This window comes from Vespula vulgaris, chromosome 13 (genome assembly GCF_905475345.1).
Source record: "Vespula vulgaris chromosome 13, iyVesVulg1.1, whole genome shotgun sequence".
In the NCBI taxonomy this organism is placed as follows: domain Eukaryota; kingdom Metazoa; phylum Arthropoda; class Insecta; order Hymenoptera; family Vespidae; genus Vespula; species Vespula vulgaris.
This window is the reverse complement of record NC_066598.1, coordinates 4,559,565-4,581,034: the sequence shown is the minus strand read 5'-3', so window position 1 is coordinate 4,581,034 and position 21,470 is coordinate 4,559,565. Positions and strand designations below refer to the sequence as shown.

Below are 21,470 nucleotides of genomic sequence, written 5' to 3'. Positions count from 1 at the left end.
TCTTTTATGTTTTGAACTTAGTGTCGTAACTTTTTTGGCTGGTTTGAATTCATAAATTGTTAGAGTACGATTATTTGTTTTGTAAAGTACTATTGAGAAACGTTTCAATTCGTCTTTTGCTAATTTTACTAGCTCGAACAATTCTCTTCTGTTACTCCGAATAATTCCAAATAATATTGTTCGTTTTGCCAATAATTTTGTCGCCAGTAATGCGCTTGTAAAAAATATGTCCGTCGTAATATTTTTCCAACATTCAGTAAACAGTTCAACCATTTTGAGGACAACAAATTCACCGAGTGCTATTGACAACGATCGCGATTCTTCTTTCCCCACATATGGAAAACTCTTTATAATGTATTTACTGTTGGCATCCGATGCTAATCAAAACTTGATGTCAAATTTATCAGGCTTACTTATATATATTATGTAGTATGTAAATTTACATCTTACTTTTATAAAGAATAGTTACTCATCAACAGTCGGGATTCGTATCAGGCTTGTAACTATTTTAATTATTCTCGATAAGTCTGTTCATTAGATATAAAATTAGAGCAAAATCATATTAAGATGTATACAACTATTTATAGTTGTAATACTTAAATCCAAAAATAAGATCCCAAGTAGACAAATTTAGAAAATGATAGAAAATTTCTACACCGATCAAATAACCGGTTATGGTAAAAATAGGAAGTAACAAAATTTTCTCAGAAGAAACAAAAGAAAAAAAACCAAAGGTGATAAATTGATAAACAAGAGAATTTAAGACATTACAAATAGTTAATGATAATCGAAAAAAATAATATTTATGTATAAATTCAAGATGAAATCGTAAATCGATCAAATGACTGGGCTTGGTACGTTTAATGTTAATATCTTAAAAAATTCTTATAAATATTTATTATATAACAATGAAAAATATTTAATTATTATTTGAAATTTGTATAGTAAAAAAAAATCGTAATTTTATATATATACAATTATTATTTTAAATTATTCCATATTTTACTTTAAATTTGTAATGCAAATAAATCATTTTTCTGAAATCACACGTTTAACGTCAACTATTTGAAAATGAATAGAGTAATAATACAAATATACGTAATATAAGAATTTACCAACAATTTTTCATTTGGATTATATTAATTACATTGGTTTTTGATTATATGCACATTAATGTACTTGTTATCGATTAATAAACAGCTTTATTAAGTACGTCAATAATTACTTTAAAAAAACATCAAACATTGAGCTTTTGGTATAATTTCTTAACTAAATCCTTTTACCTCTTAGCAATAAACATTATCTTTTAAGCTGTTCTCAGTAAACTGTGATCTAATTTAATTTTTTTTATAGCATTTGTATGTACAGATTCATACATTTTTTATTTCATACATATATTACATAGATATATTTGTTAAAAACAATCATTTCAAAAATAAAAAGCGATAAAAATTTTAATTTTTTTAACCAGTTGATAAAACAGGATCCTAATATTCCGACCGATTTTGTACCGATCGATAAAACACAGTTATCTTATTTACCAACTTTCTCTCAGCCAATATAACAAGAACTGGACTATTATTGACTGAGTTTTTACCGATCGATAAAATAGTTTCTACTATTGCTGCCTTAAACTTTTAGAAAATCATAAAAATATTCTAAAAATTTGATACAATTGTTTCACACATTTAATACGTTGTTAGTCATTTATTAAACGTTATTGCTTTTGTATATATTTGTTTATTATTATTTAAGAAGTATTAGTCAAGGAGTATTCGCCTAAAATCAAATATTTTAGTAACATAAGACAGATATCTATATATAGATAAAAATTTGAATACTACGTATAAATTAGTCCTATGAAATTTTTCTTATTAATATTTTTTATTTAATATTGAAAAATTATAATCGAATTTGCATTTAAAAAGACAATAAATAGTATGATTTTTTGTATATATTTGTAATACTATAAAAATAACGAAAAAAAAATTAAGTTCGATAAGTTTTGGATGGAAGATTAGGAAAGTATCTGGAATATATGCCGCTTCTCAAAGAATAAGGTTTCGAATAACCTTCTTCCTGATTCGCATGAACGTTTTCAAGATGTTTATCGTCAGAATTCGAAGATGTTTTTACCCCTTCCGATTTCCTTTCAAGTATCGTAACAGCAATATCGATCATTTCCTGAGATCCATTTTTCAGTTTCTTCACTGGCTCACGTAAACCACATTTCTCAAATTCTTTTCTCCTTTCCTCTTTTTCAGCTTTTGCCATTTTAAAAACTTTCAGTTCAACGTCCATTTTCTTTTTACGAGCTCCTTCGTATTTTCTATTCGACGAATTCGATCTAGATTTTTCTCGATCATTTTCTTCATTATCATCGTCTCTCGTGCAATCCGATTTGTCGACCAAAATTATAGCAGTCGACGTTGATTCGTCGATTTTGTTATCTTTCAATCGATTATTTTCTCTAATGACCACTTTCGATCTCGATCTCGATCTTCTACGATTTTCTAATTTAGAAATATCAAAATTGTCTCCTAATTCCTTTTTCAATCGAGAAATCGCAATCGGTATTCTTGATCTTATCGATTTTTCCGTTTTATCCGATAATTTTAAAAGATTTGAAATCGTCGAATGAATTTTTGAAAAAGATGATGTTTCATCGCTGTTAGCTTCTTCAATCTTGTTACTTTCTAATTGATCAGATTTATTTTTCAGATCGTTATTGCTTTGGAGATTTTTATCCTCCTTATCGGTCGTCTTTGAATTCGACCATCTTTTAGAGTTTTTCATAGCTGAGGATATAAAAATGGCGCCGATATTTTCTAAATCTTTTCTTTGAATACCCGCTTTGTCATTTTCCTTTTCTTCTCTAACAGATTTTGATAAAGAATATCCAGAAATTTGATTTCTAGTCGGTGATTTTTCCTTGATATTCTTTTTCAATTTTTTCGATGCATCGGAATTATCGTCAAAAGAGAACGCCATATTATTTATTTCCTTTTTCAATTCGACTTTTTCTTTTTGAATATCTTCCTTTCGTCGAGAAAACGAGCCTGCACTTTTCGGTAGAACTCTCGATTTCGTTTTATTATTTTTATTATTAAAATTTTCCTTCTCGATATTATTCTCATTATCTTGAATTTTTGATGTCGCAAGATTATTTCTATCCGATTTCATCGAATTTTTATTAACATTACGTTTCGCCATATTGTCACGATATTTCATTTTATCGAGATCGGCACTTCTTGAAGTGCCCTTTCTCCTTTCAAATAACGTTTTATTATCCATCTCATGATTAACGTCTTGACGATTAAAATTATTTTTCAAAATTTCAACGTTTTCTTGTTTTTCCAACCTCAAATCATTTTTTTCTTCATTAATATTTTCACTTTTTTTTATTACATTTTCATCAAAATTCTCAAACATATCCGAAATACTGTCTATATCCACAGCACGATCGATCGATTTTTTTATTTCTTTGTCAAAATCTTTCAACATTTCGTCATTTCTTTCGTTAACATTATTTACGAATGAAAAATCATTTTTTATCTTGGTGTTATCTGTGATGTCATTGAATATAGGTTTTGAGAAATTTTCTTTCTTTTTTTGCGACGAACACGTTGCGGAAAAAATTCGTTTTCTTTTATTATTATCATTTTCTAAATCATTCGAACCATGACGCGATTGAGATAATTTTGTAGTAGATGTCGATTCATTCGAATTTTTGTACGGATCAAAAACTTTTTTTCGAGTTTCTTTTTCTTCCCTTTTGTTTTTTCTATTAGTTGCCTTTTTAAGTAAATAATTTGATAAATCGGAATCGTCGGTGACATCATTCGATGACAAATCATCTATAAAATTTCCTTGACCTCTTAATATACTTTCAAAATCAGCTATATTGCGTTCCCATTGATCAATTTTTTCATTATTCTCTCGATCCATAGTTTTAGATCTTTCCCTCAAAAATTCTTTCGTTTTTATTTTCTTCGGTGGTGTTTTGTCTGTAGTCGATGTGTTGCCTCTCGTGTTACTTTTTTTCTGGAATTCTTCCTATTTAAATTATTTATATATAAAAAATATATAATATTATATATATGTGAATATAAAAACATTAATTTACATAATAATAAAAAGAAGAAGAAAATGGAAACGAAATGAAATCAATAGACGAAATAAAATAATATATATATACATATCATTTCTTATTATATATAATTATAAAATATATATAATTAATAAATAAAATTTATATAATATAAATATAATTATATACAATTAATAAAAAGAAATATATACATCTGTATTTCACTTTTTTAAATTAAATATGATATAAAATATAATATATATATGTATACATATATATATATATATATATATATATATATATCTAGCTCGAAAATAAAGTCAAATAGTATATATATTTATATGAACTTTTTTTTCTATTGTTTTTATATCCTAAAACCAGCCCTAAAATATTTCCCTATTTATTAATCAGAACACCCAGTACAATATAAAATATTTATCATATAAAATACTACAAATATGTTTCTTTCTATTAATTTCATTTCGTTTCAATTTTTCTTTTTCCTTCCGCAGTAAAAATTGCATTTTATCGTATCGTATGTAAAACGTATCTTATTAACTACTTAAAATAATTATCGTATTTAATTTTGTTATTTAAAATTTGCATATAATAATTGAAACAAACCCTATTTGTTTCTTGTTTCTGATCGAATATTTTTCGTATATTTTTCGATGCTGGATCATGACGGGGTACCTTCTTTTCGCAATGTGATTGATTTTTATCTTTTTTTTGTCGAACCGAAGACGACGGAGAAATTGCATCACATCCAGTGTCCGATAATTCTATTATTTTGCCGGCATCTTGAAAAACATCCATAGGAAATATAGGATGAGCATTATCCACAAAGAAAAAAAATGGATTTTCAGAAAATGCGTTCATGTTAGCTTCTTTTTCTTCTCTTTCTTTCTGTTATCTTTCTCTTTTTTTTTTTTTTATTCCTTTTATTTTCAATATTGTCCCTCTTTCTCTCTCTCTCTTTCTCTTTCTTTCTTTCTCTCTCTCTCTTTGATCGGATTTTAAACGGAATTATGTTACCGGAAATATCTTGATTCGGATGCCATGATTCCTATTACAGGATATTATTACTATTGAATTTGTCGGATCATTTTGTATAAACAAAAAAAATTTCGATTTTACTTTTTGAGAGAGGTTATACCGAATGATTAGAATACAAGATGTCGACTTTTTATATATCTTTCGATATGAACTTATCTCGTATCGTAATATTTTTTTCTTTCTTTTTTTTTTTCTTTTTTTCATAATTGATAACGACGATATTATTCAACGATATATATTAACATTTAAATATTTCAAAAATATATTCTATCTTATAATTAATTTATTTAGTTTTTTTTTTATTTTATATTTAATTTCTTTTTCTTTTTATGATACAAATCTCTCTTTCGATATCAGAAAATATTGCGAATTTGTAGACAAAGACTATCGTGAGTAAGAATAATATTTTATTTATATAACTCGAACGGTTATTCATTAAAAATATTCGAACAATTTTGATAAAAAAGGAATCAAATAAATATCCGAAAGATCCATACTTTTAAATGACGCTAAAAATTTAAAAAAAAAAATACTCCGCATCATCCATTTGTGGCATTAACTGCTCATTCGTCCTGAAATAAAAAATCGATCGAGTCAACTACAATTATTATATTATTTTATTATATATTATTATTATTAGTAATAATAATAGTAATAATAATCGAAAATAATATAACGTGAACTAGACTTATAGGGTAAGCATAAAGAAAAAGAATATTAACACGTTTTAATTTTTATCAAAATAATATTATTTATAATATATAACTATTCACTAATTATTATATATTGTTTTCTCTTTTGACAAAATAATCGACAAAATTTTTCGATTCTTTCTTTTGTCGCAAATTTATGTACTATTATATGTAACAATTGTATTAATTATTATTCTCTATGAATTTATCGTAAATCAAAATTGTATCGATGCTGCTCTAATGTAAATTATTGCAAAAATTACATTATTAACATAAAAAAGATATAAATATGAGAGTAAAAAATTTACCTCATAATTCATCCTACTACACTAATACTCTAACTCTACTAACTCGATTATTAGGTCAAATAGAAGAGGTATGTAACCTCAAAGAAGCTTATATACCGATAAGATGAACGCATAGTGGGGGCAGTGTTTCTCTATTACGCTTCTATTTCATATTTTGCCCATCTTGTCGCTGAAGTCACACATTCTTTCAACGAAAGATGAATATATATCTGTCGACGCTAACGCCACCCTTAGATTTATATACGGTATTAAGTGAGCCACGATTAGCCTATAAAAATTTTATGAAACTGATTTTGTATATAAGAGCTACATGTATAAAATATAAAATATAATAGCTTGTGAGAAAATAATGATACTTCTTTTTTCAACATCCAAATATTCAAAAGATTTGACAAATCGTTATACCAAAAAATACAGATATATCTAACAGATTTTCTTTATAGTCAAAACTAGCTTTAGAGTTTAGAAGATTTTATTTCTCTTAAAATTCAAAATTACTCCTTCCAATTGTAAGATATAAAATATAATTATACATAAATCTTGGATATTTATATTGAACTACATGTTATCGGTAAAGTCAATATATGAATTCTGCGAAGAATGTGAAAGTTGTGATGATGTTGGAGAAGGCGTTGTGTGTACCGAAGATGAAAGTGGACTTTGCGTTTGCGGATACGAATATGTTGCTGTTTGTGTATGAGTAGTGGATCTATTTACATTGGATTGATTACTTTGTTTATAGCCTTGCGTAAATTGGCATTGATTAGTAAATGGAAAATTTAAAGAAGGAATCGAACACGTTGAGGGTGATGACGCAGAAGAGGGAAAGCTTTGACTTAATCTAGCTTTCTTAAAAACATTTAATAGTTCACATTTAACATCGAGCTTGATATCATCTGGAATCTTTTTTAACTCAGGTACTAACGACAAGACAAATAATGTGTCCTCATCCTTTTCCATAGTTTCTTGACTCTTTCCTCTCATTAATTTTTCAGCTACGCTTACGAAAAGCTTATCTTCCTCCAACTGTTTCATATCAGATATATTTCTTTTATTTCGAGAACGTGATTTTAGACTAGCTTCCATTTCTCCTTGTCTTTCTGGTTCTTTCTTCACCAACATCGTCATATTATCTACATTTTCTATTACGCCTGACATCGGTTTTACAACAGTTTGTAAAAAGCTCAATTTGTTATAATACATATACTGCTTTCGATTAGCAGGGGTCCCCGAACCTGATTTTTCCTTTTTCATTTTTAATAATTCTCTAGAATAACAGTCTCGCAAACTCTTCCATTTTCTTTGGAAACGTAAGGCTGTAAAGATAATGACTCCTTGAAACACCATAACGTAAACAAAATTCATTCTTCCATCAGTTCATTCTTTCAGCTATTTTTAATTCTATTATTCATCGTATGTCAATATAAGTCAAAGATCAACATACAAGATACAACATACTAATATAAACAAAAAATTTTCCTAAGTAAATCAGGAAAAGCAAACAAGTAATTGTAATTCAAATACTATATTCACTTTAAAAATGTTTTGGAAACTGAAAAACTTACCAATATTATTTTTTTCTGCATTAGACTTTCTTTCAAATTCTGGACAGAATTTCCTAATAACTTCTTCCCAAGCGTTCTTCTTGGTAATTTTATTTGTATAATCATCACTGGATAATTCCCAAATAGCTGGACGTAATTCAATTTCCGAAATAAAATCTTCAGTATTTATATTATTGATATCTTCCATGTTGTATCTATGTGTTCCTTATAAGTAACATTACCGCGCCACACTAGACCACAAGATACTTGCACAAAGCAACTCGGTGGCGCCACAAAGAGTAACAACGAAGGTTTTTGTATTCAAGACGAAACATTCGTTCAATACATCGAATTATTGTTATTAATTGATTATAAAAATCGTTGTTACATTTAAAACCACATATACAAGAAACAACTCAATGCTTTTGAATTTTGTGTCCGTCACAAATTGATGATGACAATACAGTAACCTCTTCCACATAAGAGCCACGTATAGTAGGGATGTGGCGCCGCATTGGTGGCGCCGCTAACGCAGATGGCGTATAAAAATTTTTGAAACTTCTGATATGATGAATTTTTTATGTTCACGATCATTGATATAAACTTGTACAAATTGAAGAAATTTTGCTAAATCAAAATTCTTGTTAAAATATGTCATAGTTTATAGTTAATGAGAAAAATACTGATTCAAAATAACATTAATTTATCTGTGGCGCCACAGACTTAACGTCTTTGTGGAGTAAGAATGTACACTCTGTTATCTTTTAGTAATTTCCAAAAAAAATTATCGATTCTTCTGTCTTGCAAACGTGATATCAATTCTTTCATACGTTCTATCTTTGTATCCTTCCTATTTATTTGTTGTTTCAATATATGAATTTCATGTTGTAATTCGTCGATTATTAAATCTTTCTCCAAATCTGTAAAATCAACTTCCATTTGTTCCTCGTTGTTTTCTACTTCTAAAGTTACTTTGTTTAATCCATTAGAATATAATTGTGGATCGTCAAAACTTTGTTTTAGTTCGTTAGAACATTTGGATTCTCTTCTAACAGATGTCACAAACTTTTCTTTTTCTAATTCAGACTTGCTCGATTCCAAATGATTAGAATAATTTGAAAATATAGATGGAACAGCATCGTGCTTTAAACGTCTGATATATGGATACCAAGCTGTACCAGGACGATGCAAGAAGTCTTGCGGCTTGAAATGTGCGCTACAAATTCTACTTGCCTTAGATGGCTTCCAATCTTTTCTGTTAACAGCCGTTATCCAAGCTGCGAGTCTATGTTCATTCTTGAATGGAAATCTATAATAGAATATATATATAAACAGATATATTAAATGTATTTATATATATACGATACAAATACTATTGACATTAGTCTAAATTGTTACTTTAATAACAGAAAATTATACTTGTTTACTTGATACATATATATATGTATGTATGTGTGTGTGTATATATATGCACACAACAAATATTGTTTAGTTATTGAATGTTAGAAAGAAAAAAATAATAATTTAAGGAAAATGATACTTGCGTAAAAAATTGAAATTTTTTCTCTTTCGAATATCTATTATTGCAACCATATACACTACACGATGTAGGCATTTTATTAAGCCGATATTTTATACTAATTAAACGAAAATAAATCTTTTAAAAACATCACTTTTAATACGTTCTTATTAACTTTTACAAAATTGAACTTTTGTTTTGCCTGTCGCTTACAAATGGCGATCTTTCAACTACATTACTTTCTTCTTTTAACACCAGATGACTCAGTAGTTGCTATAAATCATTTATATAGTAAATATTGTTTAAATTGTTATTCTATATAATATATATATATATATGTGTATATATATATATATATATATATATATATATATTCATTATTTATTTAATAGTAAAGAAAACAAATGCTTAATAATTGTTCTTTTATTTATATTAATTAATTTATTATAATTCTTTTCGAAGATCTATGAAAATATTTGAATATAATCAATTCGTTAACTGTTTAATTTAAGAACATTAATATCATAGTAATAAATCAATTAAATTTACTTATCAATCGTATATAATTATATTTGTATGAAACATGATCCGTCGATAATTTTAATTCATTTAATACACAGTCGATAAATTTTATATTCCGTCGGTAAAATTACTTGTCGATAAGAAATTTTTAATTCCTAATAATAGATAATAATAAAACTACTGCAAGGAGATAAAAATTTCATTATCAATAAATTGATAATGAAATAAAATAAATAAATGAACGCGATTAAATTAATAAAAAGATTATTTAAACTTTAATTAATTTATTTATGCATACGTTCCTTCGTAATCGATTAATTCATTATTAAAAAAATAAGAAACAAAACATATTGACGTATTCAATTTTTGAAAAAAAAAAAAGGAAAAAAGAAAAAAAAAAAGAAAAATGCAAAAATGATATTTCGAATCAGCTCTAATACGTTATTAACAATTAATATTATAAAATGATACTTTTTCATGCCAACACGCAATGTGTTGAAATTTTGTTGTATATTTCAAATAAATCGTTTTAGTGAATAAATAAATGTTTTTTCTTTACCGACAAGAGGAGAAAGTTGATACTTATTGTCAGCTATGAAGAGTCACGAAAAGGATAGAATGTTTGCGCGCGCAGAAATCAATGAGACAAATTTCAAAGCATGCGCCTGTGATATTCCGGCACGAAACACACGTCTGAACAAAGTGTTGAGAAGAAATAAATAACGCGTTGATCAGGTGCTGTTAACCGATCAGTGAGAAGTGTGTACATGGTGCGACTTTCCTTTTCTTCTTCTTCTTCTTCTTCTCTTCTACTTATCTATCTCTGTTCTTTTTTTTCCTCCCTAATTCTCGAGTTATCTTTCAGTTTGGAAGACTCAAAATAAACTATAAGTATCCAACACCGACTCCTATCATGTATCTCTAGAAGGAAAAAAAAAATCCATTTGATCGATCCTCCAAAGTTTCTAATCTCCACTACTTTAAAATTCGTCGATCCTAATCATTCTAAGTGCTTAAAAGAAAAATTAATAAAAAAGAACAAAATGGACGAAAATCTCAGTCGTGGATATGTGCAATTAGGAAAAGCAAGAGGCATGAATGAATTTAAATTGTCTAATGGATTTACACATCTTTCACCACCGGTCGACAAATGCAACTTCATCTATCTGGCCTTGATACTTGGTGGAATAGGCTTCCTATTACCGTACAACAGGTCATATTAATCATTTTTTAATGTTATATATATATATATATAAATATTTATAGTGTGAATGCGTATTATATACATTTTCAGAGCTTATGTCAAAGACCTTCGAATACTAAATAGTGTCTCGTGGTCTGACCTTTGTAGAACATAGACACTGTAATCGATTGAACCACCTTGCGGAATCAATGAGAGATTCCGAATTAAATCGTCAATTCAAGCATGAGATTATTATATATTCTTTCATTAGAAAAATTTATTTTTTATAAGAAATTGTCGAATTTTATAGATTTATATATATATAATTTTTACATAAGTTGTAGATAATTATAATGTATCTATTTATATGTTTTAGTTCAATAATTTTTTGTTCACATTGAACTGTTATATTATTTCAATAATTTTTATTTTTTACGATAAAATATCGAATTATATATATATATATATATATATATATATATATATATATATGATGTTTAAGTAGTTATAAATTATCTATTTATATTTTTACTTCAATAATTTTTTTTACAATTTGTCGAACTATTACATTATTTTAATAATTTTAATTTTTTTATAGTAAAATGTCAAATTATATATATATATATATATATATATATATATATTATAATGTTTAAGTAATTATAACATATTCCTTTATATTTTAATTTACTAATTTAGTTACAAATCTAATAAATAATAAAATAATATTAAAAGATAGCTCGTTTATACATATGTATATATAATATAAATATATAATATAAAAGCATATATAAAATAATATGTATATAGAATAAATATATAATATAAAATTATATATATATATATAAATATATTTAATTTTATATGATATGCCATCAGCTTTAACGTTTATAAAAAGTATATATATTATATCGCAATGTGTCGTCATATCTTATGATTACAGCTTTATAATCGCTGTGGATTACTTTCAAACAAGATACCCCGGTACAACAGTAATATTCGACATGTCAGTCGTTTATATTACAATGGCCTTTTTTGCAGTATTCGCTAATAACATTTTAGTTGAAACACTGTCTCTGAACATGCGAATAACTTTTGGTAAGGGATACGTATATATGTATAAGTATACAATACATTTTTATTGAATTTTATTTATAATTATTATCATGATCGTTATCGTCGTTTGTTTACCAGGTTACTTGGTTTCGTTCGTTACATTGAATTTCGTGGTAATATGCGAAATTTGGTGGGAACTATTTGGTGCTACTACTTCATATAATATAAATTTAATAGCTGTTGCCATTGTCTCGCTTGGTTGTACAGGTATCGTGTCCGTTGTTATTATTCTTCATTATAATTTCTTTATAAAATCATCGAAATTTTTTATTTCCTATTAAAAAATATCTTTGATAATTAACAGTCCAACAATCGAGCTTTTATGGATATACTTCGATGCTTCCTAGTCGATATACACAAGCCGTTATGACCGGAGAGAGTAAGTAGATATTAAATTTGGAAAAAGAGAAAAATGAATAAAACAAAAGCAGTTATCAATCGTTTAACATTTTTTTTCCTTTAGTGAAAAAATACAAAAAAAAAATAACTTGGAAAAATAATCTATTTATCGCGTTGACAATTTAATTGATCGTAACGATTAATGAATTAACGAGGTTTATTTAAGAAAATTTTATTCAACGATTTTGTACATAGGTGTTGCTGGATTTTGGGTTTCGATTAATCGAATTTTGACGAAATCGTTGCTGGAAGATGAACGTGGTAATACATCGATGTTCTTCGCATTGTCGAATTTGACGATACTAATGTGTTTCGTGTTACATCAAGTAGTACGAAAGACTGATTTCGTACAATTCTATATAACACTATGTCAAGAGAGAAATCGTATTACATTGGAACCAACGGAGGACGTTGGCCTGGTAACCGAGTGATTTTAACATTGGCAATAACGATGAGAGATTCAGAGATTAAATGATTTCATTCGACAGATGGATCCGCTTGACCAGGTGGGTGACCCAACTAAAGGTCAATACGGAATTTTGAAGATACAAACCAGTCCACTGGGCATCGAATCTACTAGTGCAAGTACAGATATAAATGGTAATATATTTTTGAACGTAAAAATATTATTTAATTTAATTTCCTTTTTTTTATGTATTTAAAGAAACGATTTTTTTCTTTTTTTTCTATATTAATGTTATAATTTAATAATTTATAATTTATATATATTATTCAATCGAATTTATGATTAATTCGTTGATTTAGAGAAAAAAGAGATATATAAAGAGAGAAAAAAAGGAGAGTAATTTCTTTAGTAATTTTTGAAAAATGATTTTTATTCCTTTTAGGCGTCGGACAATACTCAGCATTCTCCTTTAGTAATCCTGTTTACGAGCCCAGTGCAACTTCTGGAAATTTAGCAGGAAGTGCTGGTCCAACTTATAAAGTTGAAGATGTTGTGGTGATGAGAGGTTCTTACGCTAATCAAAATAGTAAACCTTGGTCTGGTATTAAAAGTAAGTTTCTTGTTCACATTTAATTGTTAGATAAAATAACATTGTTTAAGCAATTAATTGAAAACTCTATATGATTCGTTTCAATATTCTACGCAAATTTTGATTAAAAGCATTTTTTAAGAATTCGATTAGAGATGTTTCGTTAGATACTGATGATCAATATTTAAAATTATGTCATCGGCATTTTGAAATCTATTAAATAATGTATCCGATATTTATTAGAGTAAATCTTCATGTTATAAGGCATTTTTTCTTTTTTTTTTCGATTGAATCTGGTAAAAATCAATCTGGTCGATTTTGTTAAATTTTAATATCAATTTGCTGTAAAATGATCGTCATTTTTAAAGCAATTGGACAATATTTTTAAAAGAACAAATTGTCAAATCTTTTTCTTTTTTTCTTTTTATACTTTTTTTTTTTTTTTTAATTAATAAGAATTCTTTCATTTGAATTATTTTCAGGAGGATTACTGGCAAGATACGAAGTCTCAAAACTTATCTTCCCATACATGGCTAGCATCGGAATTGCATATTTCGTAACTCTTTGTTTATATCCAGGAATAGTGTCAGAAATTGTATCTTGCAAATACGAATCATGGATGCCGGTCATCTTGATGACAGCTTTCAATGTTTCCGATCTCTTTGGCAAGGTAATATATAAAAATAAAATTAATATAACAATACATTTAAAAAAAGATTTGAGTAAATTAAATTAAAAAAAAAAAGAAGAAACGAAAAAATTCAATTTATAACACTTCAAATATATCCATCAATTAAATTACTATTAATTAATACTAGAAATTATATCGATAAAATTAACGTTTGGATATAACATCGATGAATTATTTAATAAATAATATTGTTTTATAATTAAATTTAATTTTATAATATAAATATTTAATTTATATCTAAATAAATATTTATATACAAATAAATATTTATTATATACAATATAAATATTTAATTAATAATGTTTAAATAATTAAATTTAATTTTAACTTATAAGAAGATCCATTTGAGTCTTATTTAAAATTGTTCGTTAATTATCGTTATTTACATTAACTTCTTCATTTTTTACAGTTATTAGCAACAATACCATTTCAATGGAAACGTACTCATTTACTTTACTTCTCGAGTGCAAGGATTATACTGATACCTTTATTTTTGTTATGCGCTATACCAAGAAGCGCTCCTATATTATCCGACGAATGTTATCCATTAGTATTCTCCTGGCTACTTGGTTTAACAAATGGTATTGTTGGAAGTATACCGATGATTCAGGCGCCTAGTAAAGTACCAGAGGAACATCGTGAACTTGCAGGTAGGAATTAATCACAATTTTGAATATTATTTTTTATTAATATATACATAAATATAAATTATAGTCATATTAAATATTCATTATATCTTCATCATATTTAAAAAATTTTTTAATTGATAAATTCAAATAAATTTTATTTTTAATATTTGTAATAATATATCATTACGTAATATAAGTGATCAGTATTATATCGATTAATAAACAAAAAAAAACTATTAAATATAATAATTAAATGTAATAATTCGTCAGTATTTTAAATAGTTAATAAAACTGGAGACAATTTTAAAGCTTACTTATTTATAATGATCGTTTATATTACGTACTAATATTTTATTATAAATATTCGTGTCAAAATATTCATATATATTGATCATTTATTTTATAAAATACTTAACATTAATTAATAAAAGTACTGATGAAATAAGAAAAAGTACAAATTATATACATATAAAATTAATCATTTAGATTTAATTAATTATTTATCTTTCTGAAGAGTTAGGGAAATAATTAAAATAATCGATTCGTTGATTGTTTCATTTTAAATATTATCATCAAACGGTTATGTCTATTTATTAATTTTAATGTAATTATTGCTTTTCAATATTATGTCTCTAAATAATTTCCGCGTTCCTCCCCTTGATAGCAGGCAATGTATGCATACAGACATTTTAATCTATCATAAGGGGCTCCGGACAGAATATAAATTATTTAAAAAAGATTCAATATTTAATCTATTATAATGGGCTTTTAATGGAGTATAAATTATTACCTATCTAGAAGCACATAAAGAATATTAAAAAAAAATTACAACAAATGAATAAATAAACATAATCGATTACTTATAATTTAAAATAAAATGTTTTAAATCATTTCTTCGGAATAGATTTAAAAGAATACAAAAGAAAACAAATCGATTAAACTAATTCTTGTTTTTGTTTTATTTTATGTATTATACCAGGCAATATAATGACATTGTCATATATAACGGGCTTAACGATTGGCTCATTGGTAGCATATTTAATGGATACTTGCTTTGGTCCACCGTTTCAAACGAAATATTTATGCCCGAAACCATGGAAATCAATAATAATTCCAAATAATAACACGACCATAAATATTATAACAAACGCCATGTCTTCCACATTACCTACTATAGAGAAATCAACAACGATACCGAAATTAAAGACAACTGCTAGCATTCTAACAACAGTATTGACAAGTACTATGTTAACAAATAGCACAATTTACACGGACCTTCCAACGACGATCTCACCGAAAATATTAGCCAACGTTACGACCTCAGTCAGTAATGCGATTATTCAACATTAAAACGAGCACGTTTGTGTGCTGTGTTAAATCTGGTATTTTACTTACTCTCTTTACTCCCTTTACTCTTTACTCTCTCGCGAAAAGAAAAACAGAAAAGGCAAAAGAAATAAAATTCGCGAGCAATAAATACAAATTGCGCAAACTTATGATATTCTCATAGAACGAAGAAAATAATTAAAAGATATTTAAAGTAAATAAGAAAAAGAATTAGACGATTTTTCATAATCTTTTTTTTTTCTTTTTTTCTTTTTATTTATCATTTTAGTAGACCCCATATCATCAGTTAAGAAAATAAAAAGGAAAAAAAAGAAACATCATAAAAAATTTTGTTGATAGTGAATGATGATAAAAATTGTTTATTAATTAATTAATTAACATATATTTGTAATGTAACGCCAGATTGAACACGCATACAAAGAATAAAATCAAATTATTTGAAATATTATTATCTCCATAAGTTCGTAGAACATTGTTTGAGTCTATTCTAAGCCAGGGATTTAAATCTATAAAAATATTGAATAATATTTTAACTAAAAAGGATGAACTTGTTAGAGACTGAGACGATAAGTGTGATTTTATAAATTTATTGTTTCTGTTAAAAAATGTTTATTGTCAAATAACTTGACAATATTTTTTTGTTTTGTTTTTAAGAAAAAGAATTTATATAGATTTAAAAATTAATCAATCCAAATATGTTGATACTTCGTTAACACGTTGAATGCCATTTGTATTTTATTTAAAATGTTTCTAAGATTGATTAATAGTATTAATTAATTTTATCGTTAGTTGTTATTTAGTAGATAATATTTGTTAACCAAAGAAAGGAAAGAAAAGATACTGTTAATAGACGATAATTATCGATGATAAGTAGTGTAAGATCTAATATATCTTCGTTTATAGAATAATTGAGATTATTATTTTGAAAGTGGACTAAATCGATTGTATCAAAAAGGTCACAAAAAGAAAAATGTCGTTTTAAAGAAATTATTTTATTAATATAATTGTAGTAAAATTTTGGTATACAGAAACAATTTAAAAATATAAAACGTACGTATAATAAAATGTCTGATTGCATCAAAAATATATATGATGTGATTTAATAATTATTTATAATAATTATTTTTAAGATTGGCAATTAATCTAATAACAATAACTAAAACGACGTATTCCACTCTTGAGATGAAAAAATAAAAAAAATAAGTAAATAAATAAATAAATAAAAATAAATAAATAAATAAATATAAAAAAAAACGTTAAATTTAAACAATTAACTTCATCAAAATCTGCAATTGGCATTCAACGGTATGTAATTTGTTAGCCCCTGATAATAGGCAATGTAGATATTTATACATTTTCGTTTATCACGAGAAAACATTAAAATTTGGTAAATCGATAAAGCGCAAATAACTTGTCGAGTTTCAAAATCGTAATGGAATACGATTACAATGACATAACAAAGGAAAAAAAATTAAAAAAAAAAAATAAAAAGCAAGACAAAATACTCTTCACGTTAGATGAAGCATGACAGAAAAAATAACAAAAAATAAAAAACTAAAAAAAAATGAAAAAAAAAGCATATCATCCACATTATTAGCGAGAGAAAAAAATAAGAAAAAAGTGAGTCGTCCTATTTGGAAAAATATCGTTGGTTAAGCTTTCTCTCACTCTCTCACTTCCTCTCTTTTTAATTCTCTCTCTCTCTCTCTCTCTCTCTCTCTCTCTTTTTCTCTCTTTCTCTCTTTGTTTACGTTGATAAATCGATTATTATTGTTGGAGTTGCTTGGAACAATACATCACAAAAGACAAATTACATTAAATTAAATCACAAAATAAAATTGAAAGAAAAAAAAAAAGAAAAAAGAAAAGGAATTCGAGATATTAAATACAATAAAGTGTTATATATTCTGGCAACTCTAACATCAATTCACAGACTGTTAGATAGATGCTTAAAAATTAATTAATTCATATCAATTAATTAATTAAAGAAAAATAATCTGTCGATTTAATTAATTCATATCAATTAATTAATTTGATAATTAAAAAAAAATTTATCAAGTGTACTTGATAAAGTTATTGCGCAAGGTTTATTATGTACGAAGTTGTTACATGTATGTCTTTACGGGAACGATAGTTATGAACGATAGTTGTCTCTCTACCTCTTTCTCTCTCTTTCTCTCTCTTTCTCTCTCCCCTCTTCTCTCTATCTCTTTCTCTTTTTATTATATAAATAACGATAAAGTTGTTCACATTACGTGAAAAAAAAAGAAAGGAAATACAAAAAAACTAACAGTAACAGAAAAAACAAAACAAAAAGAAATAAAATTATTATCATTATCATTATTATCGTTATTATTATTATTATTATTACTATTACTATTATTATTATTATTATTATTATTATTATTATTATTATTATTATTATTATTATTATTATTCATAAATTTTTGTTATAAAAATAAGTCGATCGTTATTTATTATTATTATTATTATTATTATTATTATTATTATTATTATTATTATTATTATTATTATTATTATTACTATTATTACTATTATTATATACGTATCTAAAGACATATCGAAGAACGTGTATGAAGGATACAATCAAATTTTGTAACATTAAAATATAAGAAAAAGAAAAACAAACAAACAGACAAACAAACAAGGAAGCAAACAAACAAATTAAAATATTTTTAAACAACAAAGCAACAATTAAAAAATGAATTTTATGAAGTAGTGATGAAACAAATGCGAGAATGGCTTCATTAACATAAAAGATCTTTCTTTCTCTCTCTCTCTCTCTCTCTCTCTCTCTCTCTCTCTCTCTCTCTCTCTCTCTTTTTCTCTCTCTCTCTCTCTTTTCTATTATCCATATATATATATATATATATATATATATATATATATATATTATTCTGCCTCTCTTGTTTTTCTATACTATTCTAATCTATGCAATTGAGTAGAACATTTCTCTAACGAGTTATGAGACATCTAACTTAGGTTGACAATCGAGAGTATTGTCAATCATATAAACACATTTTATCAGTGGTTAAATGTACATGCAAATCATATTCACAAAAATAACATATCGTCTATTAAGAAAAACATTAGTATATCACGCATAAATATCTATATCTTTTGCGTGATACTCTGCATAGTCTCTTACAATAAGAAATGAATGGGAAATTAGAAATTTTGTGACTTGTACTAACTCTAAATTCGTGAACGCTTTGCGAACTCAATAGGTCTATTTTTTAGTCAATAAGATTCTTTTCCTCCTTTTCTTTTTCTTCTTTTTTTCTTTTTTCTTTTTTGTGTAACTTTCTAAGTACGACAAATTTATTTATTTTATTTATTTATTTTTTTATTAAAGAAACTGAAATTGTAAATTCTTAATTAAGAAAGCTATATATAATACAATTTGTATAAATGAAGTTGATGATATATAATTAAAAAATGAAAATATCCAACTTATTGTAAATCATTTAAAATGAACATTTTTGTGATATTTTAGTTATTCTTTTTTTTTTAATTCTTTCTTCTTTTTTACTTCTCTAATCTTTTTCTCCTTTCTAAAAAAATAAAAGTTGCAAATTCGTATTACATAATATATAATTAAAATAATTAAAAAATGTAATATATATAATTTTAAAATCAAAATATTATACAAGTTATCGTAAATGCGATTTATTTTTAATTTCTTTTTTATTTTCCTGTGCTTCATTTTCGTTCTTTCTAGAATATATTTTGAAACACATTCTTTATATTTTTAATATTTTAAAAATTAAGATATATGTAATTAACAAATTCATGTTACTTTTACATATTTTCTTTTATATTTTCAAAATGTCTATTTTTTTAATCTTCTCTGTAATATATATGTATATATATCTAGTAGCATATTTTTCTTTTTACTAATTTTTGAAAAACCACTTTTTTTTAATTATTATTATCATCACAAATCCGGTACAAATCAAAAAAATTTTTAATTTTTCAAAATTCACAATCATTGCTATAATATAATCATTACCAGCACAAGAAACAGGGGAAACAAAATCAATAAATCAATTTAATCTTGTATCGTCGTAATCGGTGATAAAAAAAAAAGAAAAAAAAAACAACGTTGACCGCTTATATACATGCTAATTATATCCGTGTTAAACGTCTTTGTTTTATAAATAAAAAAAAAACATAAAAGATAAAAAGCAAACAAAAAATTAAAAGTTAAAAAAAGAAAAGTGAAAAGGAAAAAAAGGGAAGAGAAAAAGAAAAAAAGCAGTACCAGTAGTCTTTCCTCGTGAGATAAAAATTTTAAATTAAAAAAAATCAATTTTAAAAATTTTCAATAATACATATCTAGATATCGTCGAGAAATAGCTGTAGCTTTTTTTTATATAGAAATTAGAAAGACTTCCAAATGTGTGTATGTGAAACATTATGCGGACTGCGTAATTGTATTTGAAAGGAGTAGAGAAGGAACATATATATATATATATATACACACACATATATACATATATATTTTTGTTAGACGTATCTATGTATCTCATTTTGTTACATCCCGTTCGCGGAGAGAAGAAACTTAAAAAAAGAAAAAAAGAAAACTAATTTACCGACAGAGAGATGATAATTACCGCGAAAATTTAAAAAAGAAACAAAAAGTGAAAAAAAAAGAAATAAAGATTAAAAAAAGAAAAGATTAAAAACGAAAATTTATTAAAACTTTTCCTTTTTAAACAATAGTTGTATTAATTTTTCAAAGAATATAAGTTCTTTCTCCAACTCTAGAATTAATCGTATTAATTAATCACATTTGTCATTAATCTTAATGTATACAGGTATACATATCCATACATACTAATGATAAATATCATATTTAATTTAATCAAACACTCTATTGTACATAATATACGCATGAGATAAGGAAGCAAAAAAAAGAAAAAAAAAAAAAGATTTAATTCACATGATGTTACTAGTGTAAATTTTAATCATCGATCGTTTAACCAAGTTATATTTAGTAAACGAAAAAGAAAAGAAAAGAAAAAATAAAAAAGAAAAAGAGAAATCATTTTCTTTCTTTTTTTTGCGAGACGAATTGAAATCGTATTAATTACTTAATAAACAAAATAATTCATTCCTACGATGAAAAATGAAATAAAAGAAGGAACGAGGAAATATGAGCTCTGTATAGAGACTATATAAATGCTTTATATAGCTCTTAATACAAAAAGAGACTCTATCTTGATACGAATTGTATTAATAAATATAAGTACGAATATATGAAAAGGATAAAATAAAGAGATTATAATAATTAGAGAGAACAATTTATCCGAATGATAAATGATAATAAAATAATAACAGATCATTACATTTTCT

General features: G+C 25.5%; 4 protein-coding genes across 5 annotated transcripts; 1 reads left to right on the top strand and 3 right to left on the bottom strand.

The window, feature by feature from the left end:
• Positions 1–1,750: 1,750 nt before the first annotated feature.
• On the bottom strand, positions 1,751–5,827 carry LOC127068292 (myb-like protein D). The gene is made up of 2 exons (XM_051004251.1): positions 4,715–5,827; positions 1,751–4,056 (listed from the first exon to the last, which is right to left on the bottom strand). The coding sequence occupies exons 1-2, from the start codon at positions 4,967–4,969 to the stop codon at positions 1,990–1,992; spliced, it is 2,322 nt and encodes a 773-aa protein (XP_050860208.1). The 5' UTR covers positions 4,970–5,827; the 3' UTR covers positions 1,751–1,989.
• Positions 5,828–6,050: 223 nt separating this feature from the next.
• LOC127068293 (uncharacterized) lies at positions 6,051–7,898 on the bottom strand. The gene is made up of 2 exons (XM_051004252.1): positions 7,712–7,898; positions 6,051–7,462 (listed from the first exon to the last, which is right to left on the bottom strand). The coding sequence occupies exons 1-2, from the start codon at positions 7,896–7,898 to the stop codon at positions 6,705–6,707; spliced, it is 945 nt and encodes a 314-aa protein (XP_050860209.1). The 3' UTR covers positions 6,051–6,704.
• Positions 7,899–8,412: 514 nt separating this feature from the next.
• LOC127068295 (THAP domain-containing protein 1-like) lies at positions 8,413–9,447 on the bottom strand. The gene is made up of 2 exons (XM_051004253.1): positions 9,235–9,447; positions 8,413–8,999 (listed from the first exon to the last, which is right to left on the bottom strand). Exons 1-2 carry the CDS (start codon positions 9,303–9,305, stop codon positions 8,414–8,416), a joined length of 657 nt encoding a protein of 218 aa, XP_050860210.1. The 5' UTR covers positions 9,306–9,447; the 3' UTR covers position 8,413.
• A 936-nt stretch (positions 9,448–10,383) lies between these two features.
• Positions 10,384–21,415, top strand: LOC127068655 (equilibrative nucleoside transporter 4). Of its 2 annotated transcripts, XM_051005076.1 has the most exons (11): positions 10,384–10,501; positions 10,597–10,944; positions 11,858–12,012; positions 12,109–12,237; positions 12,335–12,409; positions 12,625–12,848; positions 12,918–13,029; positions 13,278–13,445; positions 13,907–14,094; positions 14,525–14,765; positions 15,724–21,415. In XM_051005076.1, exons 2-11 carry the CDS (start codon positions 10,775–10,777, stop codon positions 16,092–16,094), a joined length of 1,833 nt encoding a protein of 610 aa, XP_050861033.1. In that variant the 5' UTR covers positions 10,384–10,501; positions 10,597–10,774; the 3' UTR covers positions 16,095–21,415. The 2 variants fall into 2 exon arrangements, with proteins under 2 accessions (XP_050861033.1, XP_050861032.1); XM_051005075.1 differs by having other exon boundaries at positions 10,404–10,944.
• The last annotated feature ends 55 nt before the right edge of the window (positions 21,416–21,470 follow it).